This window comes from Pelodiscus sinensis, chromosome 3, assembly GCF_052426305.1.
Source record: "Pelodiscus sinensis isolate ZL-2025 chromosome 3, ASM5242630v1, whole genome shotgun sequence".
In the NCBI taxonomy this organism is placed as follows: domain Eukaryota; kingdom Metazoa; phylum Chordata; order Testudines; family Trionychidae; genus Pelodiscus; species Pelodiscus sinensis.
Window position 1 is genome coordinate 39,036,971 of NC_143054.1, and position 26,106 is coordinate 39,063,076.

Sequence of the window (26,106 nt, forward strand, 5' to 3'; positions counted from 1 at the left end):
GCGGGTGGGTGCTGGAGCCCTGCTGAGACACGTGCTTAAAGGGATCTTCCTGGGCAGCCGTTTCTCTGCTGCTGCATTCTTTGGGACCTCTTGTAGAGACTGAAAGCTGTAGCAGTGCTTGTTGTGGGTGCCTTTGGACACCACAGCTTTTGCCCTAGCACCTTTGGGTACTTGTGCCACCTTCCTCTTGTGCCATGGAGCCAGAGATAGCCCTGTGCCTGTTCTGCTCAATGTAGAGTCCCTCTCCCTGGATGCGGCAGCTTTGCTGTGGCATCCGTATCCCACTGTGGAGAGGTGATATTGGAGACTCGGCACCAGTTCCAGCTGGTGGGACTGGCTAGTTCTGGAGCAATGGGATGACTAGCAGTGGCTCCAGGCCTTTAGGATGCGAAAGCAGATGTTTCTGGAGCTGTGTGCCTGTCCCTGTGCTCCGGAGACACAACACCCAGCTGCGACCCACCATCCTAGTGAACAAGAGGCTCGCCATCGCCCTTTGGAAGCTGGCCACCCCAGACAGCTACTGCTTGGTGGCAAACCAGTTTGGGGTGGGCAAGTCCACAGTGGGTGCCATCGTTATGCAGGTAAGGCCCTCTGGGGGCCTGCAGTCCCTGCCTAGGGGAAGGGAAGAGTCCAGGCTGGGGGGGGGGGCGGGCAATGGGGGTGGAGAAGCCCTGTCACCCAGGAGTTTGTGCAGTCTCTCTGTCACATAGCCCTGCTGGTGGTGGGGGGAGCCTCCAGGGTCCTGGCGTGTTTGGGGGGAGAGGGCATCAGAGGGGGGTAGGCACCCCCCAAAGGCTCATGCACCCATCCTATCTCATTCTCTGTTTCTGTGTGCCTTTCTGCAGGTTGTCTGAGCCATCAACGACATCCTGCTCAAGGGGGTCATCGCCTGCACAACATGGACACAACCGTGTCTGGATTCACTGCCCTGGGGTTCCCCAACTGCGGGGGAGCTGTGGATGGGACCCATATCCGCATCTGGGCACCAGAGCATTGAGCGGCCCACTTCATCAAGTGGAAGGGGTACTTTTCAATGGTGCTCCAGGCCCTCGTGGACCACCATGACCACGTCACAGACATTTATGTGGGGTGGTCAGGCAGGGCACATGATATTTGCATCCTCAGAAACTCCAGCCTGTTTTGCAAGCTGGAGGCAGGCACTTTCTTCCCTCAGCAGGAATTGACGGTTGGGGACGTCTGCATGCCACTGTGTATCGTGGGGGATTTGGCCTACCCCCTGATGCTGTGGCTGATGTGGCCGTACACTGGACGCATGGACCCCAGCCAGGACCAATTCAACCTGCAACTGAACCAGGCATGCAACCTGGTGGAGTGCACCTTCAGCCAGATGAAGGCGAGATTCCTTTGCCTGCTCACCCGTCTTGACACGGGTGAGCTCAACACCCCGGAGGTGCTCGCAGCAGGTTGTGTGCTGCACAGCGTTGTGGAGAGGAAGAGGCCTTTCTCCCAGGGTAGATGGCAAGCAAGGGCTGGGCATTCGAGCAGCCCCAGACAGCTGCCAACCGGCAGGCCGACCACGATGGGTGCGCACCAAGGCCCTCAGGGAGATGCTCTCCCAGGCCCCATAGTAGGTCACCTCTGTCTTGCGTCCACATCCCCCTCGCATCCCCAACCCTTTCCTCTCCTCCCAGTAAACACAACTCTGTTCACCAAAAAATAAACTGTATTATTTACATTGGGATGAAGGGTGGGCAGTGGGAGGGAGCTCTGAACTGGGAGGGGGAGGAGGAAGGGGCTCTAACTGGGAGGGGTAGTTAGTGCTGGGAGGGGCGGCTCCTCCCAGAGTCTCAGGTGTGGGGGCCTCGGCACCCTTCATGCCGGGTTGGGGCAGGCAGCACGGGGAGGTGGGCAGGATGGGGTGCAGCAGGAGGGGGCATGGGCATGGCAGGGAGGGCAGCAGGAGGGGCCATGGGCATTGCAGGGGGGCAGCAGAGTGGGGCAAGGCCATGCCATGGTGGACTGCATGGCCAATGTGCACTGTCATCGTGGACATGATGTCGCACATGCAGTTGCAAGGCTGCAGGAACTGCCCCCATGCCTGCTGCCACCACTCCAGGTCGGCCCAGATCTTGGTCAGCGTCTGCTCCATACGCTCCACAGCTTGCATGTGCCGCCGGAGGAGCTGGTCACGCTGCCTGGGCTGCCTGGCTGGTCCCTGCATCATCGGTGCCGGATGGTCCCTCGCTGCCAGCTGGTCCCGCTGCAGAGAACACAGAAAATGGCGAGTCAGTCAGTCAGCCCTGCACACAGTGTCCCTGAGCCCCGTGCCCTCCTCCATGACACTAACATAACACCACACACTGTGGCTTGGGCCTAGTCTATATCTGTGTGTGTTCACATAAGGACTAGTTAAAAATCCTAGGAGTGAAGTGATCCTCCATGGATTGTAACACTGGGGAGACATCACTGTGAATAAAGACCCCTTGTCTGTGTCCTAGCCACTTGGCATGCTGTCTGTCTAACACTGTACACTCCCAAACATAGAGCACATGGCTTCAAATTTCCTCACTGTGAACATACACCAGGATGCTGCACTCATGTTTGCGTACACATCCACATTGCATGGGAGCGAGTGTGGCAGACGAGATCTGGGTTCTCCCACTACTGTCATTGATTTCCTTGGAGATGGAGCCAGGGCTACTGGGAGAGAACTGTCCCTGCAGCAAGACTCAGTGGGCCACAGGCCCAGGCTGCCCGCTTCCCTGCTCCTTTTCCCCCCCAGCCCTTGGACAAGTAGCCCAGGGAAGTGTGTGGTTGCAGTGGGGGGATTCCCTTGGGGCAGCAGAGGGGCACAGAGCAGCCTGGGAGCTCGGGGGGGGGGGGGGGGCTGAGCTTACAGGGCTGGCTTGCTGCGCTTTTCCAAGGAGTAGCTGCTGTGTCACACAGGCATGCATGGTGTCTGTGTGCTGCACCCTTTGAGATATGTGGGGTCTGGCCTGCGACCTTGGGGCTTGGTTGCTTCCAGGACGTGAGTGACCACCAGGGTCCCAGGCGTGCCCTGGGCCATGCGGCCAAAGATTTTGGTGTTCCAGCGATGGGACCGGGGATCTTGGAGGGTATCTTCCTGCCCCTACAGGTGCAGGAGGGCCTCCACCTCTGCCCCTGACCAGCATGGGGCAAGCCATTTTGTGCCCCTCCAGGCCTGCTGGGAGCCCTAGGGTGGCTTCTGGGATGGAGGTGCAGGCTCTCGGGGTGGCTCGGGCAGACATGCCTGCGGAGCTTCTGCACGCACATCCATGTGTTGGAGCTGCTGGCTGTGCTGCTGCTGCCATGCGCCTTCAGCATAGGGCGCAGGGGCAGCAAGCAGGAACAAGTGAGCTGTGATTGCCAGTACAGAGCATCCAAGTGCCCACCTGCATTTTTTCCTGGGAGGCCAGTTCTTGTGCAAAAACTCCCTGCAGCCCGTCCACACTGCCTTCTTGTGCAAGAGTGCTTATTCCTGGTACCAAGTGTCAGAGGTCTTGCGCAAGAAGCCCTGTCTTCCGATGCTTTACTGTAAATTTTCTTGAGCAAGAATGAGCATGCAGTGTGGACACTGCAAGTTTTTTCACAAGAACGGCCTTTCTTGCACAAGAAGCCTGCAATTTAGACAAAGCCCCAAAGTGAAAAGGGGTTTGACTTTTCTAGCCTGCCAATTACAAGGCCCATTAGGGGAGCATGCATCAGCATCATCTATGAATGTGAAGAAGCTTTAGACCTATTTTGCTAAATGTGTCCCTTATCCTGAAAAGACTTACTTATGTTTATCCCTTGTGAGTCATCCCACTGAAGTCACTAAACTGATTCTCGTTGTGACAGTTTAAACACACGAACGAATGGTTGCAGGGTTGGGACCTCAAGAGCCTGCCAGACCTTCTAAACAGTCAGTTGCTATGAGTGAAGTTAAAACAATTGCAGCATTTCATTTTGTTGATTATAAATTCCTAGGCTTCAGAAGCCAAAACAACCCGCCTTCCAAGTAAACAGAGATACTCTACAGAATATTACAGAAGTGACTGTGGGTTTTATCCAAAGGTCACGGATGTCAATGGAAAGACTCCTGTATGAATCTAAGAATATAACTAGCTGCTAAAAATCAAGTTTGTCTGTTGTATCCCTCTCATACCCTGCAACTTCTTTTCCTTTTGACCACCAAGTGTTTCTTCTGCCACCCTACTCCTCACTGTGGAGTGGATACGTCCACAGGGAAGGCTAACAAGAATCTACTGTTTTATCCCCTCAAAAGCATAACATTTGACAAACATTACAAGCAGCAGGAACACTTGTGAAACACTAAAAGAGATGGGGATAATTCAGGCAACTGAAGCAGTCAGAAAGGACTCAGGGTATGTCTACATTTGCTCCTTAGTTCGAGCTAGGGATGCAAATGTAGCAGACCAAAATTTCTAATGAAGTGGGGATTTATATATCCCGTGCTTCATTAGCATAATCTTGCCCACGCATTACTCCGCTCAACAGCTGATTTGAACCAGGAAATGAACTATCATCTGCCCTGGGGCACCTCAGGCTCCATGGCCAAAAAAACAGTGAAAAGCAGAAACCCTCCCTCCAGAAAATAAACTGCTGTGGTGTCCAAGAAAACAGGGCAACCAGAGCAAGCACTGCAGAAGCTTTGCTTTCCCTCTAGGAGGTAGGCAAGCCAGAAGCAGGAGCAGAGCAACGGCTGTCCAGGAGGATCCCTTCAAGCACGCGTCTCTGTAAAGAGCATGCAGCAGCACCAGGAAGTAAAGGCTGCCCCCATGCCCTGCCAAAAGCAGTTCTGGGTGCCTTTTTTTCCCCAAAAGAGCCAATGGGAGCCAGGAGGCTCTGCAGCCACAGCTCTGGTAAATAAACAAACCAGGGTGGCCAGTCAATGTGTTTCTGAGAGTGATTCCGCGGAACACTTTCAGAAACACTGTGCTAGACCACTGCTCTATCTTACGCCCTGTCTCCACTCCACCTCTTCTCCTGAGTGCATCCTTCCCTTGATCTGCCTCTTCCTGCTCCCACTTCTCCCCTCCCACCTCAATGCTTCCTGCATGCTGCTAATCAGCAGACAGGAAGTGCTAGTAGAAAGAAGGAAGACCTGATTGGCGGGTGGGAGGTGCTGTGGTGGAGGAGGAGGAGCTGATTGGCAAGGCCACTGGTAGGTACTGAGCATCCACTCTTTTTTTCCTGTGGGTGCTCCAGCCCTGGAGCACCCAGGAAGTCAGCATCTTTGCCAGCTCCTGCGGAGGCATAAGACATACCTGATGTGCGGAATCTGAGACGAAAGGTAGAGCACCTGGAGAAACAGGCTATGTGTAAGACCAGTTAGACCAGCCCCTGAAGAATAGAGCTATGAAGCAAGAGCTTGACTACCAACGTAGATTAGCCTGATCTAGCCAAAACTGTTAAGACTTGTCCAAACGTTAGGAAAGAGACTGGGGGTTGAGCTGTCACCCACAGTATCCTACTCACTGGGAACCAACAAAAAACAGAAGCTTCATCAAACCTGGGTATGCTAAATATTACTGACTGATTGATTTCTAAGGAGAAAGGAAGAGAGTAGTACACCAGTGTTTAGCTCTACACACTTAAAAAGAGAGAGGGAGGAGGGTCCATATTTTCTTCAGAGCTGGGACTGGGAAGAAGATAAGAGGAAGAAGTGTGCATATTGTATAGGTTGTGGTGACAGAGCGATTTGGGCATTTAGAGAGACATGAAGATAAGGGAGGGAAAGAAAAGGAGAAAGAGACTGAGGACCTTGTGATAATAAGGAGAATGAGAAGGGTTTTGAGGTGAAGTTGAGAAGGTAAGAGAAAACAATGGAAGTGCAGCAGCAGCCCCTTTTTTAGATGAACCAGGACTTTCCAGGGAGAAACTGGTAGAGCTTGGGGTGGGGGGTCTGAGATTTCGAGAGGGCCTTTGACTCAGAAGGAGAAATGAAGAGAGGAGAGAACGAGATCCTGAAAGGATCTTACACAAAATTGGAAGAAATAGGGATCAGAGAAGAACCAAAGGATGAAGTCACAGTCTTCACAGGAAGGGAGGAAAGAGTGAAGCAATAATGGTCTCAGAGCTGCTACTGGTGAGGCTTGAATGAACATCAGACAGGAAAGGGCCATACCCCAGGGAAGGAGCAGGATGAGATGCTCCAAATTGGGTCAGATGGCTCCAATAAGGAAGGAGGGAAAGCCTGGAGCAGTTCAGCCCCACGTTTCCCAACATTTCCTTATGTGTGCATGTATGTTGAGGCACATAATCCTAAACCCAGCAAAATTCCAGCAGATTCAGACAAAAGCCTATTCGATCCATTCCTTGTTACTGCCCAGTAATGGTTCGCTCCAAACCAATGTCAGTAAAGTTTATTTTTTAACTCTCCCATCTAAGAATCTCAAACATTTCATAAAGAATTTTGTCATCTCAGTCTCCTTCTCTGAAGTTGATTTAAAAGGGCTGAGGCCTTCACAAGAGTATGAAAGTGAAAACCATGACTTCACAGCAGAAATTCCCACAGAGTTAGCAAAAACAGAAGTAGGCGAAGTAGCTCCGAAGGATGAATGTATTACACCATACAGCAGCCCCTGAGTTTATCCAAGGTACATACCGGGTGTGTCTAGACTGGCAAGATTTTGCGCAAAAGCACTTGCTTTTGCACAAAAACTTGCCAGCTGTCTACACTGGCCGCTTGAACTTGCGCAAGAGCACTGACTTTGTAATGTACAAAATCAGTGCTTCTTGCGCAAATACTTTCACGCTCCCGCTCGGGAAAAAGCCCTCTTGTGCAAGAATACTTGCGCAAGAGGGCCAGTGTAGACAGGGAAGAACTGTTTTGCGCAAAAAGGCCCCGATGGCTAAAATGGCAATTGGGGCTTTCTTGCACAAAATCGCGTCTAGACTGGCCACAGATGCTTTTGTGCAAAAGCACTTTTTGCGCAAAAGCATCCGTGCCAATTTAGACATGCTTTTGTGGAAATACTTTTAACGGAAAAACGTTTCCATTAAAAGTATTTCCGCAAAATCATGCCAGTCTAGGTGCAGCCACCAAGTTTAAGCCACATGACAGATTATTCTGTGGTAAAATAAGTTTGGTATAGGTATTAAGAAACATATGTAAAATGTGTGATTGCATTAAATGAACATATGCTAAATGCTTTTGCTTTGGGATAACTGTAGCTTTGTATGTAAAAATTTGGCATCTGTACTCACTAGACACCACCTAGATGAACTTTGAGAAGGGTGTATAAAACATTAATGAAATGAGATTGGTATTAGAAACTAAGTTGGGCTTTTCTTCTTTGTAGTTTTTTTCTTTTTTGAGGGGGGAAGTGGGTCAGCAAACTTTGGTTTATACTCATAACACCCTATTTTCATTTACGGCAAAGCTAAGAATGAAGGAATTTTTGTCTTGCTCGGCTTGGCTGTAAGTGACTCTAGATACTCTAGTATATTAGGAATGCCCAAGACTAACAGAAAAGAAATTGCCCATGAGGGAAATTACCCGTAACTCTTGGGAATTAGTGGGAAAGCATCTCAGAAGGAAGGCAATTACAATTCTTGGTTAAGACACCAGCTGTAATTGTTGATTACCATGCGTTACAATATCACCAACACACTTATTAACAGGCACTGCTTTTACCTCCAGGAGCTTACAATCTCAGGAATTCTATGTGAAAAATACCACATGGGTGAAAATTACAAGAAACCTTCATGGATATAAAGTAGGAATAACAGCGTCATTTTGGTCAGTATTCTTATGGCAGTGAATTTGGGAGTGGGCTTAGCTGATTACACTGAACAGGTCATGTGTTGCTTAGTTTTACACATTTTTGGTTTGTTCCCCAAAATTCTTGATATCAATTTGCTTGTCTTGTTATTTAGAGATGCAGTGGCAGATATAGGGCAGGGCGAGCAGGGTGGCCACCCCGGGCCCGGTGCTTCAAAAAGCCCCGCCAATGTGCCGTGGTGCCCCGGCGCATGCGACATATCAAAGGGGGTGCGCAAAATTGTGCTGCCCTGGGCTCCACAAAATCCTCATCCATCCCTATAGAGATGTTTAGTTTCCATAATATAGCTGACAGCACCGAAGTGGAGGAAACAACTGAGTTTTGGGGAGAGATTGAGAGGAGGAGAGTGAGGACACTTGATGGACAGGAAAAGGGAAGCACTTTCAGCCATAAAGATAACATGAGGAAAGGTAAAGAGGACCAAACTGACTGAAGAGCTAACCAAAGTCATAAGTGTGAGACGAAAACAAGCGAGGGATTAAAGGCTGAGACTGAGGAGCCAACAGGATCATCCGATCCTGGGTCACGTGGGGGTTGGTGGCTCCCCACTCCCAGAAGGGTTGGGGCCTCAGATGAAAGAGGCGGAGCTGGGACAAGCCAGTCCCCAGTGCTGCCCAGATGAGCCAGCCTCCCTCCCTTGGACCTTAGAGCTGGCTGGGGCACTCAACACAGGGCCCTGGAGTGTCTCGTGGGGCAATCCAGCGGTGATTCTAATACTGCAGTAGCAGCAGTGGTGGCTGGGAGCCCTAGTCCCTTTAGAATTGATGGGCCCCAGGACAACTGGCCCCTTTGCACGCTCCCTCCCCTCCCCGTCAGCAGGCCTTACTAAGACACTGACAGCACAAAAACAGGCAGAACCTTGAAGAAGCCTGTGAAGATGTACAAAGAAGGCAGTGTGATAATCTTTACAGGGAGAAAGGCAGATGATTTTAGAAGTAGTGAGAAAGGCAGGGAGCCATAGAGGAGGCATGAATCCCAGTTCTGAAAATAGGCATAGTGAGAATGGCTTAGAAATGCAAAGTCTGATTCAACTCTCACAGAGCCAAAGCAAGTCTTTCCACTGACTAAATGGGAGTTGGATCAAGTCCTTGGAGCACATTTCCTAATCCGCTAAAATAGTTTTTTCCACTGTTTTGAATGGAAGTATAATAGGCCCTTCAGTATCTAGGAGAGAAGCAAAAGAATATGGTAAAAGTTGTTAATGCTGTCTTAAGAATTGTTTCATTAGAGCCGTCTGTGGTATCAGATAGGAATCGTTCAACACAGTTCAGGTACTCTGAAGTGAATGGAGAGACACAATACCGTCCTGAAGGGGCTGGCTCTAGGCAGATATAGAATGAAAAGCTATCATTCCCTTTGAGCATGAATCTCTGATAAGTATGTGGTACCAACAAAATAATTTGATAACATTGGAAGCCTCCTTAGCACAGAATAGATAAATAATAACCTTACTGACCAAGGTCACAAATTCTTCTCAGTGATGCCAAAATGTTGGGAGCCTGTAGATTTACTTGCACTTTAGTCACCACAATTTCCTGATCTGTGGAATGCTGCTTACTCTAACAAGAAGGTGGCTGATAAATAAATCTAAATATTTGCGTACAACTGGCAACCGAAAGAAACTTGCAATTAGTTGTCTCTCTCCCTCCCAAGTGGGATTTTTCCAGGCTGCACATTCCCCTGCCTGTACTGTTATATTGCCAGAAAGCCAAAGTACCTAAAATGGCCAGCATCTGTACTTTGCTTTCTCTCCAGAGGCTAGGAACAGCTGTAATTGCCAGGGTGCCAGCTGGAGGAAGCAGAGCAACCTGGCCCCAGCCCACTCTATTCCCCTGGTTCCCAGCCCCATTGCTTGGAGGAAGGGGCTTGAAAGAAGGGGCAGGACTGTTCTTTGGACTCACTGGTGGTGGCAGGAAGCAGAGTGACATGGCTAGGAGCAAAGAGAGCTCAAGGAAGTGAGTGGTGGCCCCACCTTTTCCTCAAAGTCTCCTCCCCGCAGTGATGGGGCTGGGAGCCCAGTGCATAGAATGGGCTAGGGCTGGATTGCTGGTTTCTTGGCCCTGCCAATGAGTGCAGGGGTAGAGCTAACTCCTGTTGCCAGCATCAGGTGCCACACTAGTCCTTCTCGCGACCCTGGGCCCTACAGAGCCCACCAAAGTGCAGGTCCTGGGATGGTTACCTCGAACTGCTCTATGGACAGGATGGCTGGTAACTGCTGCATGGTTACCTGTGAAGCTGTTGTTAAGAGTCCTGGAAAGCTGCAGCTATGTGCATCTATATCCATGAACAATTTTTGCAGATTGAAGATCCAGTGCAGATACAAATTTTGTATCCATTCAGGACTCTACATACCAGGTCATAATAGCCTTAAGTTAGAACTAGCAGTCGCTTGAAATAGGTAAATCTTTTCTTTCTGCAGCTTTAATCTTTAGACTCTGGGAACAGGCAATTTGAGGTGTTCTCAGGATGAAGCTTCACAAGGCTGGTATTTTGCATAGCAGGAAATAGAAAATACACATTTTCTGACTCTCCTCCCACCCCCCAAGAAATTCCTCAGGCAAACAACCTGACACTTTCCAAAAGTCCATTCTTGTCAATACAATTCTTCAAAGTTGTTAACACTTGACAGGGGTCACATCATATCTCATCCCTTAAGAGGTTACAATTCTGGTCCACAACACAACAACTTTTGCATTTATTACAATGGATTCCAGCGACACTTAACCTCAAAAATCCTCATTTAATTAAGTTGCTATATTTATCACAATACCTTACTGAGCAAGGTCAGAAATTCCTGTCAGTAATGCTGAAAAGTTATTATATAAAGAAAATCTTGGCTTATTAGAACGATAGTCACCATAATTATCTATGGAATGGTGCTTAGTTTACTGTAACAAGGAGGTAGCTGACAAACAGCTCTAAGCATTTGGTTACAACTGGAAACAGAAAGAAAATTAAAGTTAGTCTAATCTAAGTATTAATTAATCTATTGGTCTAAATTTGTCCTGATGTCTGCTGCCCTTTTCCTTTCTTAGATGATCCCTTATGAAAAAATCCCACAGTATTTATGATAGAATTTTCAAAGTAGCCTAAAAAAGAGAGGTGCTCAACCATCACAAGTCAATTACCTGACTTCCTCGTTAAGTGCAAGAAAATACAGTAAGGCCCCTTGAGAAATGCTATACTTTTGACAGATGCTATGACAATTCACACCCAACATAAAATGATATGCATGACATGATTTGTAAGTAGATTTGTACTTAATGTGAGTAACATTTCTCAACAAGCGCTCTTACATTATCTCACCACTAATGTGAAGTCACACTAATACATTACCACATAGGTGCAACTCAACATGAACATTTAAAATTTCATTTGTTGGAGTTTAAATATAGCTTATCATAATTATTATTTGGCAACAGATCCCGAAACACTACTCATATACTAATCTTTATTCACTCAAACATTCTGTTTGAATGGGAATTCTCTTATTGGCTTAGATCACTGACATGAGTAAGTATTCCAGAAGTATTCTCTTATATAAAATTGACTAGTCAATTCATATATATTTGGTTTTAATGGAGGTTAAAGTTTTAATATTAATTCTTAAACCTTTAATAGCATCATGCTAAATTTAGATCATTAGAAGAGTGGACTCATGGTCACATCACAAAGTTTTTTGCCAAAAGTATCAAGTAGAAATGGGTCTAAACCACAAAGCTCAGGTTCCGAACTGGATCTGGATTTCAGTGCTCCCAAAGTTTGGGAGGGAAGGATCTTGTGCTTTGAGTATATTTATGGGAGGTTGTGGAATCTCCCTCACTGGCAATTCTATTGACTAATTCTATTGGGATTAAATGTACACGTTGAAACTCTCTAGCCTGGTACTCTCTGGTCCAGGAACATCCGAGGTCTGGCATGATTTTATTTGTAGTTAGCTGGATGTCCATTTATTATGGGTGTGGTCAAATTTCCTGTGGTCCCATAAAATTTCTTTACAGCAGAGGTGGGTGGCCATACTTGCCTGGATCTGGACCCCGAAGCTCAGGGCTCCCTCCCCAGCATTGGGGAGCCTGTGGTGGTGCTCTAGTCCCCTGCTGCCCCACTGCGGGGCTGGAGCACACAAAATCTACTAGTCTGGGCCCCCCTAGGCTCTAGTGTGCAAGGGGACTATGGAGAGTGTCTTTCTCCTTCTTAGTCAGGGACCATGTCAGTGAAGGTTTGTTTTTCTATTTTTGCTTCTCACTTGTGTGTGGCCTTCTGACCGATTTTTCTGTGAGTAGGTTCCCCACCACTTATTTACAACCATCAGTCCTGGCTTTCAGTGTTCTGTGCTGTTATTTAGCTCTAATTTACCCCTAAATGTCTTCCAGCAAGCAGTGGAAGTACTGGTAATGCTAATATACCAGGGGTAGGCAATAATTTTTGATGAGGGGCCACTCCAAGAATTTGGAAAGTGATCCAGGACCACACTCTTCCATGATATTAATGGAGAAGGTGTGGGGTCTGGGATGGAGGCTGGGTGCAGAAGTGAACATGGGGTAAGGGAGGGAGTTTGGGTGAAGGAGGCAGTTGTGACCTGGGGCACTAGACTGGGTGCAGGGGGTTGGATTGTGACCAAGGGCAGGGAATTCGGGTACAAAGCCCTGGCCGGGTTGATTTAGTTGGAATTGGTCCTGCCTAGAGCAGGGATCGGGACTTGATGACCTTCTGAGGTCTCTTCCAGTTCTATGATTCTATGACAGGAGGATGTGCAGGAATTTGAGTTGTGAGCTAGGGCAGGAAGGGACTGGGGTGCTGAATCTGGGAGGGGATATGGGTACAGGAGGGGGGCAGAGGATTAGGGTATGTGGGGTAGAGGGCAGAAGTCGGGGGCAGATGGTTGGGAACGGAAGGAATGGGGTGCTAGAGGTAGGCTCTGCCAGGGGATTCACCAGTCATCAGCAGTTCTCGAATCAGCCTCCCTGCCTGCCCCACCCCCTTCCAGGCTGCAGCCATGTGCTCTGGAGCCCTTTGTGCTTCATGGCTGCCTGTTATTGAAACAGGCAGCTCCCATTGGCCAGTTTCTGGCTAGAAACCACCCAATGGGATTTGTGCTGGGGGCAGGAGCAGCTCGTAAAGTTCCGCTCCCCCCAGGATTCACAGTTTTTTAAAGAAAAAACACCCAACAGCCATGTTTCTGAGTGGTGTGCCAGCTGGGCGAGGCAAGAGAGAAACTTGCTTGGGGCTTCTCCCAGCTTCCACAAGCTAGATCTGGACCGTGGGCCGTATTTTGCCCAGGCCTGTGCTAGACAATATTTACCTCCCATGGTCCGGCAAATTCTCTAGTTTGGCACTGGTCAGACTAGAGAGGTTAAACCTATACTTTATACTGCTGTAGGGTGTTCCTAAAAAAATTCCTTGTCCTGAGAAACGCTGCCAGGTTGCTTAGGCCTCACATTTAAGTTTCAATACAAATAAATAAAGCCTGAGAGAGAGAAGAAAGAATCTAAAGGCTCAGCAAAGTGCTAGAGCAGGAAAACTGCAAAGTGAAACTGATACACAGTTAAGGGGGGGTGGAGGGGGGTCTTGCCCAGCTCCTTGTGCTGGCACCCAGCCTGTGCAGAGCTGCCTGCGGAAAACCTGAGATGGCAGTGTCCAGCCAACAGTGAGGTGAGAACTCCTGTAGAAGAAAAGCTGGAGGATGGGTAGACAGGGAGAGGCAAGGCAAGGGGGACAGGTCTGGTGGAGTTGGGGAAGCTAGTTGGAAGCAATGCACAGTGGGGGAGGCTGCGCCAAATATCCCCCTATAACTCAGTTTAAGGATCCCAATGCTTGTCAACCATCCTCCCTAGACACCAGCTGATCCAGGTTCTCTTACCTGCCACCGCCCCAGGCTAATTTTTATTCGATTCTTCCCTTCCCCTCTACTTCCCAACACCCTCATTGCAGCCAGGGCTTTGTCAGACTTAGGGCTAGGGAAGGAGATTCCACCCGCTCCCTAGGTGACCCATTCCAGCGCCTCCCCAGAAACCCTGGGCTCCCCACCCCGGCCCTGATTCACCAGGGCCCATGGGAAAGGCTCGCACGCACCCCACCCCTGCCCGGGGACAGACAGCGCTGACTCTTCTGGAGAAACGCCCCACGCCCAGCTGCGCCGGCAGGGGAACCGGTCCCGGGACACACGATTTCCCTGCAGGGCGGGGCACAGGCCCGTCCCGCTCCCACGCGCCTGCGCAGCGCCGCTTCTCGGGTGCACGTGACGTGTTTGCAGCCGGCGAGAGCTGCCCACGCCGCCGTGGGGGCTGAGGGGCTCGTGGATCCGCGGGCTAGAGCGAGGTGAGCCCCGCCCCGCCCCGCGGCGCGATTCCCATCCGAAGCGGGTGAGTGAGGGCGCTTCCCCCCCCCCCCCAAGGAGGGGCGATGCTTTGCCTCGCTCTGGGGGCCCGGCAGCCGGACACCGAGTGTCCGCGCGTGTGCACAGCGGCGCTGCCCGCTCCCCGCTCCCCGCCCCGGCAGGGAAGCCGGAGGCCTGAGCGCACAGTTCCAGGCGCGGGCGCGTGACAGGGAAGCGCAGAGCCTGCGTGGAGACAGCTCCGGGGCCTGCCACAGCAGCCGGTGAGGACGCGATGAGGGCGCTGGGGGGGGGGGGAAGGGTTTTGTTAACTGAAGCCCTCGCTGTGCTGACTGGCTGGGGCGGGCCTGCCAGACCCTGCAAAGGGCTAGTTCGCTGTTGTTGTTCCCCCTCCGCTGCTGATTCTTTTGCAGATCTTTTCTCTGTGTTGCACTGTCCCTGCTTGTGAGGAAGAGGAACTTGAGATTAGAAACCCTGGGCTCCCCCCACCCCTTGAACTCGCTTCTAGTTTTGCTTAAATGTTCACAAAGCCTCTGTCTGGGACGTCTGGTGTTTAATAATGGAGATTGCTTATCTCCTTGAACTGGATGGGACCTTGAAAGGTCATCGAGTCCAGTCCCCTGCCTTCACAGCAGGACCAAGTACCATCCCTGACTTATTGTTATTGCATTAAGTTAGAGGAGTTGCACATGGGCTGTGAGCCATTGTATTTAGAGGGTTGTACTTGTATATATAATTGTTGGGTGGAATGAGTGTCCTTTTTTTGTCTTTTTTTGGGGGGGCTGGAAAGTTGAGAGGAGAAGGTTCCCAGGATTTTTTCTTTACGCCAGTGTAACTGTACCAGTATTAATGAGTCTGCTTCTCCACTTCCTTGCAAGTTCATAGTTGATCACCACACTCTCAGTACAGATGTGTCCAAGTGAGGATCCTTAACGCTCACTGGTCCAAGATGCAAGGCAGTGCAGTTGTTCTGGTATAAATGAGAATATAAATAAGAAATATTCCTTTACTCTGTACCTATGAGGAAACTATTTTCCCTTTCCTGTGACTTATATTGGGGAGCAGGGTGGGAAAGCCTTTTTGCAGAATCTTGGTATTTATATTGCTATAAATTGCTATGGCTTCCACTTCTGCTTCCCACCCAAACTGTTTTCGGTAACCGGGTTTGATTCTTTAAAGGATTTGAAACCACAGACAGAGGAATACTTCTTTTTAGGGTCAAACAAAGATTTTTTTTATTTTATTTACTTTATAATTAATTTTCTATTTAAATCAATTTACTATTTTTGATTCTTTTAAGACAATATAATATACAAAGAAAAAGTAGAAAAACAGTACAGTTAAAAAAAAACAAGAAATAATAACTTCTCTTACAGATATACCTACCTGATGTACCTTTAAACAACTTATGGAGTTAACAAATATATAATACTCACGTTAAGAAAGATAGAAGCATTGCTTAGATTCAGGAGATATTCTTTTCTTTGTTTTTCCTTTCTTTGGATTTTTCGTTGCAACTTACGACCAGTGTTGTTCCCCTTTCGGAGCTTATGTTCGGCAGCGAGATTCAGTGCCGGGGACAGAGCCCTGGTTGATCAGACCTAGCTTTTTGGATTCGCAACCCATCCGCTCTTGATCTGTTTCAGCCAACCATATATACCCTGTTTCGGTATTTTGGTACTCCTTCACTCACCTGACAATTGCTGACGTTAGATTTTTGTTGTCTCATTCTGCCCTTACAAAAACTTTCGTCTGCTCCATTTGGGGTAATCAGCACTTTTTTGCATACTGCTGTCTGAGTTACTTACTTCCCTAAAAGCAGGGTTATCATTGGTCATCTAATCAAATTTTGTTTTTATTTTTATCTCCTGTATCTCACAATGCTGCCTTTCCTTTACACTTACAATTAAACTGGTGATCATTTGACATATGCTAGGTAGGCCTCAATACCTTCCTTTCACAACTGTGTTACATTAGATATTTTCCAGGCTGTTCTTCCCATGGCCATATTGACAGGATAGGCTGTCTCCAGTGATGGTGCTGACTCCACCCTGAAGCATCAGCAAAATCATCTCACGATTATGGATATTTTAAAATAAACAGCAAAAAAGTTAAGCGTCTTTAAACCACATCATGTTGAGGAAGTTTTAATTTCACTTAATGCCCATGAGTTTGAAAAGTGTGGATTAAGGTTACAACTGTTAACCAATTTACTATTTTAACTCACGGCTGGCCACCCAGCCCACTGCCATTCCTGTGAGGTCCCACCATCTGTCCCTTGGCCACTCTACAGCCAGGACTTTTGCAGTCCAGTACAACTGGCTGCCAGTAGAATTCACTGACAAGGGCTGGTTAACTTTCTGTGAGTATTCAAGGCTCCTTTATACTTCCAAGCATTGTTAAGTATCCTTAATGTAAATGACAGTCAGACCCATAGTGTGCTTGTTGTGTGAGAGTATATTTGAGCCATAAAGACTCTGTCTCTACAGGTGAAAAGTGAAGATTCGGTGATGCTTAAACATATTGCTAAAGAATCATACGCCTGTAGTTTGGGGGACTGTGGGGGGGTTTTTGTTTTTTTTTGGTCTGACTACCTTTCATGGGCATGGTGGTGGTAGTTGTTCACATTTGAAATGTGAATCTTTTTAGAGGTATTAAACATTGGTCATATAACACAAATTACTAAGTATCCTGTAAGAAAATGGCTGGGTGGAGGATATTGGCAATAACTGTAGAATTAAACAGTGTGTTGACAATATTGACAATAGTATTAGCAAAACATCTCAAGTAGATCTTCTTGAGCAATGATCTAGTAAGACTTGAAGGGGTTTGGTTGGTTGGTTTGTTTTGCTTTGTTAAAGTGTGTATTCTGTGTTAGTAGAAGTAAGTACGGGCAGTCCCCGGCTTACGCGGATCCGACTTATGTCGGATCCGCACTTACGAACGGGGCTTTCTCGCCCCGGAGGTCGAGGTGGCGGATTGCTACCTGCGAGCTCCGGGGCGAAAGAGCCCCGTTCGTAAGATGCTCCGGTGCCCCTGGTCTGCTGGAGACAGTCCCCAGCAGACCACAGGCACCGGGACTGAAGCTGCAGCCGCGGCGGGGTCCCGCGCCTCTGAGACTTTGTCAGAGCAAAGCCTCAGAGGCGCGGCACCCCTCTGCCGCTGCGGCTCTGCTTCCGTGTCCCTGGTCTGCTGGGCGGGCCGCAGCTAGTGTGCCCCCCCCCCCAGCAGACCAGGCTTTTGTTTTGGACCCTGGGGCAGAGCAGATGGGGTGCTGCTGGGTTGGTCCAGTAGCACTGAGGAGCGGCGCTACTGGAGCAACCCAGCAGCACCCCAGCTGCTCTGCCCCAGGCGTCCCCAAGTCAGCTTCTGCTGAAACTGACCAGCGCTGACTACAGGAAGCCCGAGGCAGAGTTGCTCTGCCCCGGGCTTCCTGGAATCAGCTGCTGATCAGTTTCAGCAGCAGCTGACTTGGGGACGCCTGGGGTTCTTAAGTTGATTCTGTATGTAAGTCAGAACTGGCGGTCCGTTTCAGCAGCGGCTGAATCTGGACGCCAGTTCCGACTTACATACAGATTCAACTTAAGGACAAACCTACAGTCCTTATCTTGTACGTAACCCGGGGACTGCCTGTAGATGGGAAGTAAGTATAAACTGTAGAGAAATTAGCATTTATAAATGACTTTGTCAAGAATGGCTGTGTTTGTGTGTAGCCATTCTTAACAATTTTCCTTCTTTTTTTAAACTTCAGATGGGTACCTGCTGTATATTACAACACAGGCTCATCAGCTTTAAATAGACCAACGTGTGGGTAAGAAGCTTCAGACTCCTTCCCAAAATTTGGAAGAATAGAGGGAAGAAATGAATCTAGCAAACGACGATACAACATCCAGTGCCATATTTGACTGGGACTATGTTCTATGGGAAGTTCGTTTGACGTTACTAGCAGCTGGTTTTTTCATCTACCTGGGAATATTTCTTCTAGCTCACTGGCTGTCCTCATGGATCTGTGCCACTTACCGTGCTCTCTCAGCAAAGGAGAAGGTCTTCTGGAATATGACTATCACACGTGGCGTGTTTGGAATTCAGAGTTGGATAGCTGGGTTGTGGGCCTTGCTCATAGATCCAGTTTTTCAAGCTGATAAAGTGCATTCCCAGCAAAATTGGAGCTGGTTTAATTGCTTAATAGCCTCTGGCTTCTTTTTGCTTGAAAATGTGGCTGTTCTTTTGTTTGATATTGTTTTCAGGACATTTGATGTGTTCTTGGTAGTTCATCATTTATTTGCCCTTGCTGGCTCTTTTGGGCTGATAACAAATATAAAATCTGGGCACTATTTACCTCTGATGGGATTGCTACTTGAGATGAGTACTCCTTCAACCTGCATCTCCTGGGTATTTTTAAAGGTAAGAATTTACTAATAATCTTATTTTAAAGGAAATGACTATCCTAGTAATTAAAAGTGTTGTCCCTTCACATTAAGGATGTTAAATGGCGGTTACGATTAGTCGATAGGACTGCTCTGCAGAGCTGCAGTGGGGGTAGCTCCAGGAGCCAGCTCAAGCTGGGACTGAGCAATCCCAGCTTGTGCTGCGGTTCTGCATTTTAAATGTAGTACCAGGCTCTTATTACCTTTAAAATGTAGAGGTGCCAGCCAAGAATGCTCTGTCCTGGCTCACACTGAGTCCCGCAGCCCCTGTTCGCAGCGGCCAGGGTTGGCTGCCATGAACAGGGGCTGCTTGGTGGCAACAGCCCCTGTCCACGTGGGAGTCCAGCTCCCCACTGATAGAAGCAGGCAGCACCCTGGACATGGTGCTGGCGGGAAGCTGGCTTTTAACCTGGATGCCCCTGCACTGGCTCCTCTTCCTCTTCCTTTGACCCCCTCCCCCCCACTGCCTTTGATAGAGGCAGCAAGGGGGTGGGGGAGCGACTAGTTGAGTCACTACTCCTCGATTGTCTGATAAACTTATGCTTATTGAATAGTTGACTAGTCACTTACATATCTACTTCACCTCCCTCTTCATAAATATATGTCTGCAAATAAATAAATAATAGCCTCCAAATTTGGAGATGAGTTCTGAGATCAAAATAGATAATTTGTTTTTTTCCAAACTGGAAATAAATTGACCAATGGGATCCTTAACTATTTTAGGGTATTTATAATTAACTAGTGTAAAAACATCTGTATTTTACCTATTTTGTAGCAAGGAAACATAATGAACTGTGTTTTTAATCTCTTTTTCTGGGACACTTGTGGGGATCATGGGCATCAGACCAAAGATTGACTAAATTCTAATTTTAGAAGGTTTTTTATTAAGTCAAAATAGTAATGTAAGACTGGCTCATCAGGTTCAACAACCTTCATAATAGCCATTCAATTACTGCTGGAAACTAAAAGGCTGTGTCTACACTGGCACCCTTTTCCGGAAAAGGGATGCTAATGAGACACTTCGGAATTGCAAATTCCGCGGGGGATTTAAATATCCCCCGTGGCATTTGCATGAACATGGCTGCCCCTTTTTTTTCCGGCTCGGGGTTTTGCCGGAGAAAAGCGCCAGTCTAGATGGGATCTTGCGGAAAATAAGCCCTTTTCCTACTTGTAAGGGTCTCATTATGGAAAAGGGTGACAGAGTGTAGACACAGCCAAGGTGTATGCTCACATGTCTGAGTGTTCAGATATGCCATATCATCTGGGGAGGGGAGAATAGACTTGAAGAGAGGAGAATAGACTTGCTTGTAGGGACAGAGAAATCAGCCTTACTTCCTAAACCTTAATCAGTTCCAAAGGGTTGGTTTATACTTCATTTCTAAAATATCAGTTCACTTCAGCCCTTCTGGGATGCATTTGATAAGAACTTAAACATGAAGATGCCTTCTGTGTAGATGGTGGAGCAGTTAGAGAGTCATGGTTTGCCTTGGTGGTGGTGGCCAAACTTCCCAGGCCCTATTAACCCTTGCTGCATTATTGTGACATGTGCTTTGTTTTGATTGTCTTCCTCTATGAATTATTTCTTGAACTATGTGAATGCAAGAGATGCTGTATGCCCATAATTTATTAAATGGTTTATTGTGGATAAAAGATTACACATTTATATAGCACCTGTTAGCACTCCAGAGGAAAATGATTAAAAGTATCTGTGCATGGCTGTTTACATGTAACAGGCAAGCTAAATATGTATCTTATTTATAGAAAACAATAACTGCCTTATTTTAAAGTAGCAATCTTATTTCTCTTTGTTGTCTTTTCCAGATTGGCTGGTCTAATACCCTTTTTTGGAAGGCAAACCAGTGGTTAATGATCCATCTATTTCACTGTCGCATGATTCTTACTTACCACATGTGGTGGGTGTGCATTTCCAATTGGAATGATATAGTGGAAAATATGGGACTTGCATACTTTACAGTCTTTATCATGGGATTAGGTTCACTTACTGTCATACTTAACCCATACTGGACATATAAAAAGACTCAACAGCTACTCAATCCAGTTGACTGGAACTTTTCCAACGCAGCAGTGAAAAATGGATCTTTTGGAAAATTAAATAGTGAAACAGACCAAAAGAAGAAGACATAGTGATGCAATACCTATTAGAGTAACTTTAAAATATGGTCGGAAGGACATGGGGAAGGTTTGAGTGCATAAAAATAAAATGATTTACAAGACTTATAAGCACATTAGCAATGTACCAGCTGATCCTCAGTATTCTCTACACATTTATCAAGTGTTAAAAATTGTTGCTTCCTGTATTTTATATACATAACATAGTCAAAATCTTGATTCTGTCAGGTTTTATTACAGCATTTTTCTCATGTTGGACAGTGCCTTGTCATTTAGCAGTTAAAATCAAGCCGCCATTTTCATTTTAGAATCTACAAGTGCTTTACAAATAGCTCATTAAGCCTCCCAGTTCCTCCTTGGGGGAGATACTGATAGTGATTTGTTCAAAGTTATATTGTAAATTTGTGGCAAAACTAGGATTAGAAGGCAGAACACCTACCTCCCAGAGCCGTGCTTTTGCCACTAGCCCATAACATGCTAGTGTGAATTTTCCATCACTTGAAGTGTTTACATCAAAACTAGGTGTTTTTCTGAATGGTACAAGAATATTGTAGGTCAAACTGAAGGTGTGAGCCACTGTTCCCTGTAAACTGTGCATCAGGATGATCACTCAGGAGAAATTAAAATGCTACCCAGCTGATTAGTAGAGTGCTTACAGCTTGGTGTGTTGTTTCTACTGGTGGTATGCATTTGCACATGCTTTGACACACAGATTTTATTCCACACCTGGATGGAAAAAAATCCACATAGGAATGCAAAAGATTAGAGGGAACATTGGTGTGGGTTTGATGCAGAAATCACTGGGGGAGCTTATGTGGCCTGTGTTAAGCAGGAGATTAGTCTAGAGTGGATTATATTGGTCCCTGACCTCAAAATCTGTGTAAATGCAAAGTACCATAAGAGTCCATAATGAGCTGCTTGTTTTCATAATTTCTAGTGTGCAAAGGTCCATTGCACAAAATCATCCCAACTATTGATGCTGACTGACAACCTGGTTGGTCAGTCACTTCACTAAAGGGAAATAGAGCTGTCTTCTCACTCTTGCAGGTAATTCTTTTGTGACAGTACAGAAAACTTTAATCTTGTGGGGTCCTATGAAGATACATAAAGGATAGAGGAGGGTAACACTTCTGGAACATCATTTAGAAGTCCCTTTTTTGTTTTTTTAAGGATCTTTGTTTTCTTTACAATAAAATGGCTCATTGAGCAGAACCCTAAAACCTTCCCTGATATAAAGAAAATAATATTGGTTTAAGACTGACTAATGTTGGACAACTAGTTAAAGTAAGCATACCAGTTACAGACTTGATTGGTCCAGAATTGGTGAGGTGATAGACATGTGACTAATAGATTCTTCTGTTCAAGGATGACACCTAGAGGCATTAGTTTTAACATATAAAACTAGCAAAATCAAAAATGTGTGTGGGTCACATCCCTCCTTCACTCTGACAAGAACTCTGCTTAATTATAAATTTATTTCTCAGAGTAACTAGCTTTTGAAGGCACGTGGAAGTATTTTAGATCAAGGCTCATTTTACTGACAGTTTTGTGTGTGTGTTATATACAGTTTTCCTTATTATAATAGAAAAGTGTACATGAGTACATCCTGCACAGTGTAAATGAAGAATTTTCTATTTATTGACACATTAGGTGAAATGGGAAAAAATGGAATGCTCAGAATGCTGTTGGGATCAAGTAGAAATGTATTGAAATGAATGCTGTTGGGATCAAGTGAAATATAGATCCTTTCACCTCTAGATCATAGGTTCAAATCCAGCCCCAGTTGATGGCAGTAGAATAATGATCAGAAGGCTAATGAATTACGTGAAATATATTTGCTAGTCTCAGTCCAGTTCCCAGTGAACAGTACCTCCAAATTCCCCATTAGGTACCTTGTTATCTATAAGTGTGGCCCTCAAAATCAGAATAGAGTCTTGTTGCTTGGGCAGCATTGGCACGCATTGATCCTGTCCTGCAAATAAATGACTGCCCTGGGAAATCCAGTTCATTATGTAACTTTTCTATTCCTGAAAAGTGCAGGCAAAATGTTAGAAAAAGGGTTAAGGATAAATCAGTTCCTCAGAAATGGGAAAGGCGTTCTGTAATCTGAATGCATTAAAATGCCAACCTCTCTGCTGGAGGTTCCAGTGTTGGGTGCTAAGCAAGTAAAGTCACTGAGGAGCAAGATGGTTCTTGAAGTAGGGGTGTAAAATCCAGTTTAACCAGTTAATTGCTTACATGGGGGTATGCAGGCTGAAGTGCTCCTGCCCACAGCTTGCTGCTCCACCCCTAACCGGTTAATCATTCACATCCCTACCCTGGAGAAGGCATGGAGATGAGAAGTCAAAGAGATTGGACATTTCTTGGAACTAGGAGACCAGAAGATTGCAGAGGCCTAAGAACAGTAGCCACAGAGGTGGGTGAAATAGGAGAGTGGGACATGCTTTAGAATGATTTGTTAGAGTATTTTGCAAAGCCTTGATTTTAGCACCTGGAGGAGATGGGATTAGCTACAGCAGTGGAGATTCAAAAGGATATTTGAAGGTGTGTCCCAGTGGGATTTAGGCAGTTGGATAGACAGTTGTAAGGAACTGTGCAGGTTTTTATTTTTTAACTTATTGGGAAAAATAGGTTTTGTAAAGCTGAGTTTATAAAACCTGTTATGAACAGAATAGAGTTTATTACACTGATATATGCATTTTTAATTAAAAGCTTTTTTTTAATTTTATTTAGTATAAGGTAGTGAAATGTAACTTAACATACTCCTGGAGCCAGTATAAGATGCTCATGGAGCCTTATCATATTTTATACTTAAAGCATCTTGTACTTCAGTCGTATATTATGAATAATTTTATTAAACTATCAGTGTTTGCTAGTGCAGAAGAGCCAGAGAGTGAAGTTGGTATGTGTCAACTGAACTTTTATTTGGTAAGGAGGAAGTGTTCTTTGATCTTGTGAAAAATGTAGCTAGGGCATTAATATACAGTAGGCCTGGGCAAAATATGGCCTGCCAAGCCCCCGTATCTGGCCTGTGGAGGCACTGAGGAGCCCCAGCCGCCTCACCTGCTTGCCCCACAGCCCTGCGTGCCTTGCAAAAAATGGTTAGTTGGCTAACCTCCCTTCCGCTCTACCCTCCTCTCCCTCCATGCTCAGTTTTGAAATGGGGGGAGGGAGGGAGGGAGGGGAATTTATGGGGCTGTCCCACCCCCAGCAAATTCCCGTTGGCTGGCTTCTGGCAGAAACCAGCCGCTGTGAGCTGCTTGTTAGAATAACAGGTAACTAAGAAGAATCACGCCCTCTCTCCTGGGCTCAGTTATTCATGAAGCACATGGCCAGGGAAACTGGCTGGTTGGGAAACATTTTAAACTCTGCAGGCAGGCTAGTTTGGCAGCTGACAAGTACGTCTCTTGTCTACAGCCTGCTTCTGGCACCCCAGCACTTTCCTGCCCCAACTGTTTGCCCCCTCTCCCCACTCAACATACCCAAACTCTCTGTCCCACTCTTACGCCCATACTCCCTCCCAGATCTGGCACCCCAATCTCCTGTCCCAGATCACAATCCCCTCCCACCCCAAACCCCTGCCCTAGATCACAACCGCCTGCTTCATCCCCACTCCCTCCCAGACTCCAGTCTCCCTCCTGCACCCCAGTCCCTTACCTCAAACTCCCTTCTGCACCCAACCCCCATTCCAGATCCTGCGTCTCCATTAGTATCATGGAAGAGTGCGGCCCCGGACCACTTTCCAAAATCTTGGAGTGGCCCCTCATCAAAAATTATTGCCAACTCCTGATATAAAGTATAACTTCAATGTTGATCATGTACCTTAAGCATCCAGATAACTTGGGTGTCGTATACTTTATTTTGCATTATCTGAAGAGGGATGGTGGAGAGTGAGACTCAGAATGTGCTCTAGGAAAGACTAAAGGAAGGTCCCCTCATATGTATTAGGGATGTTAATGGTTAGTTGGTTAACCTCCCTTCCGCTCTACCCTCCTCCTCCTCCATGTTCTGCATTTAAATCTTGGCCCAGCAAGCTGGCACATTCCCAGCCCATTGGTCTGAGTTTTCAATGAAGAGCAAGCAAGGGAGCTGCCTAACACCATGTGCTGTTGCCTCTGTATCGGGCAGCAGCATGGGCGGCCTGAGCTCCCCATGGACATCCTGCGGAGCACCCTCTATCTGCCGCAAGCCCACCTGCGCTCTTGCTTCTGATACAGAGGCAGCAGTGCACGATGGCACTGGGTGCCCCAGGATTGGAGCGGGGAGTGCACTGGCTGCCAGCCCTGATCCCAGGGGGCATCCTGTAACCACTAAGAAATGTAGTGGTTACACTGTTATTAAAATAACTGCTTTCTAACATCCCTAGTATGTATCCCTCCAAAATTGTAATCTCAACAAGTAAGTTTAAGAGTACAAATTAATTATCAGTATAAGTTATGTGTGTTCCTCATGTGAACTGTCACTTGTATGCAGTTTGGTCAGGTTTATTTGCTGTTATGCTGCTACATGTAGGTATCTCATTCTTCTGGAGCTAGTCAGTAGTGTCTATTCTTTGTTTTTTAGTTTAGGATGAGATGATAATCAGACCTAAATGCTGCTAAGACTTAATTTACTTTAGGCCCGAATTGTAGTTCATTTGTAGATGTTGCTAATGTAAAACTTAGTGTCCTACTTTAGAAGGACACCATCACATTTTCACATGAAAAAGCTCATTTTGACATCATTGAGAGTTGGATCAAGCCATTACAGGTTGCACTTCTCTCTTATCTGGCATCCTCGGGACCTGACTTGTCCTGAATGAAGGAATTTGCCAGATATGGGGAAGTCCCCTGCCACTGGCTCCAGGACACTCCCGCTACCTGCAGTTGGCTCTGCTCTGGCCCCACTGCCACTGCGCTCCAGCCTGAAGGGCTTGGACTTGAGCTCTGGTTTGTTGGGGTTCCCCAAGACGGAGCTCCCAGCCTGATCAGGGATCTCTTGGGATGGGGCTTGCTGGCTACCTCACTTCTGCCGCACTCCACTGAAATCTCCAAGGGCAGATTTTGCCAGCTGCCCTGCTTTTGCCACTGCTGCCCCGCCCAGCTGGGGCTTCCTGGGGGCAGGTTCCAAGCTAGTTCACACTCCAGGGCTCTCTGATCCAGCAACATCCATGGTCCTGCCAGACAATAGAGGTTGGTGGACCAGAGAGTCACAGATTTCGGAGGTTCAACCTACAGTGTTTTGCTGTTATCACTTGTGAAATTTTTGCCTAAACCAGAATGCTGGCAGGTTAATGTATTCTCCTCATTAAGTGGTGCAAACTTTATTTTTACTTTTGTCATGAACAGGATTAATCATTATACAGCTTCATAGAGATTTTGTGAAGTAATATTTTTCATTGGACCTGTATCACCTTGGGTGTGTTTAGACTACATCCCTTTTTCGAGAAAGGGATGCAAATTAGGCA

At 46.9% G+C, this 26,106-nt stretch overlaps 1 protein-coding gene and 1 long non-coding RNA gene across 8 annotated transcripts; one reads left to right on the forward strand and one right to left on the reverse strand.

The window, feature by feature from the left end:
• Positions 1-1,736: 1,736 nt before the first annotated feature.
• Positions 1,737-15,908, reverse strand: LOC142827789 (uncharacterized). Of its 2 annotated transcripts, none has more exons than XR_016349134.1 (3): positions 15,797-15,908; positions 14,945-15,073; positions 1,737-2,221 (listed from the first exon to the last, which is right to left on the reverse strand). It is a non-coding gene; the product is annotated as an uncharacterized LOC142827789 (long non-coding RNA). The 2 variants fall into 2 exon arrangements; XR_012902546.2 differs by having other exon boundaries at positions 1,740-2,221; positions 15,540-15,862.
• LOC102461864 (protein CLN8) lies at positions 13,957-24,244 on the forward strand. Of its 6 annotated transcripts, none has more exons than XM_075923587.2 (3): positions 13,957-14,087; positions 17,855-18,507; positions 20,352-24,244. In XM_075923587.2, exons 2-3 carry the CDS (start codon positions 17,965-17,967, stop codon positions 20,673-20,675), a joined length of 867 nt encoding a protein of 288 aa, XP_075779702.1. In that variant the 5' UTR covers positions 13,957-14,087; positions 17,855-17,964; the 3' UTR covers positions 20,676-24,244. The 6 variants fall into 6 exon arrangements, with proteins under 6 accessions (XP_075779702.1, XP_075779700.1, XP_075779701.1 ...); XM_075923585.2 differs by having other exon boundaries at positions 13,987-14,131; XM_075923586.2 differs by lacking the exon at positions 13,957-14,087 and adding an exon at positions 14,221-14,366.
• The last annotated feature ends 1,862 nt before the right edge of the window (positions 24,245-26,106 follow it).

Coding starts and splice junctions, on each gene's coding strand:
- LOC102461864 (XM_075923587.2), top strand. CDS start 17,965: ATGAATCTAGCAAACGACGATACAACATCCAGTGCCATATTTGACTGG. Junction 18,508..20,351: donor TCTCCTGGGTATTTTTAAAG/GTAAGAATTTAC, acceptor TGTCTTTTCCAG/ATTGGCTGGTCTAATACCCT.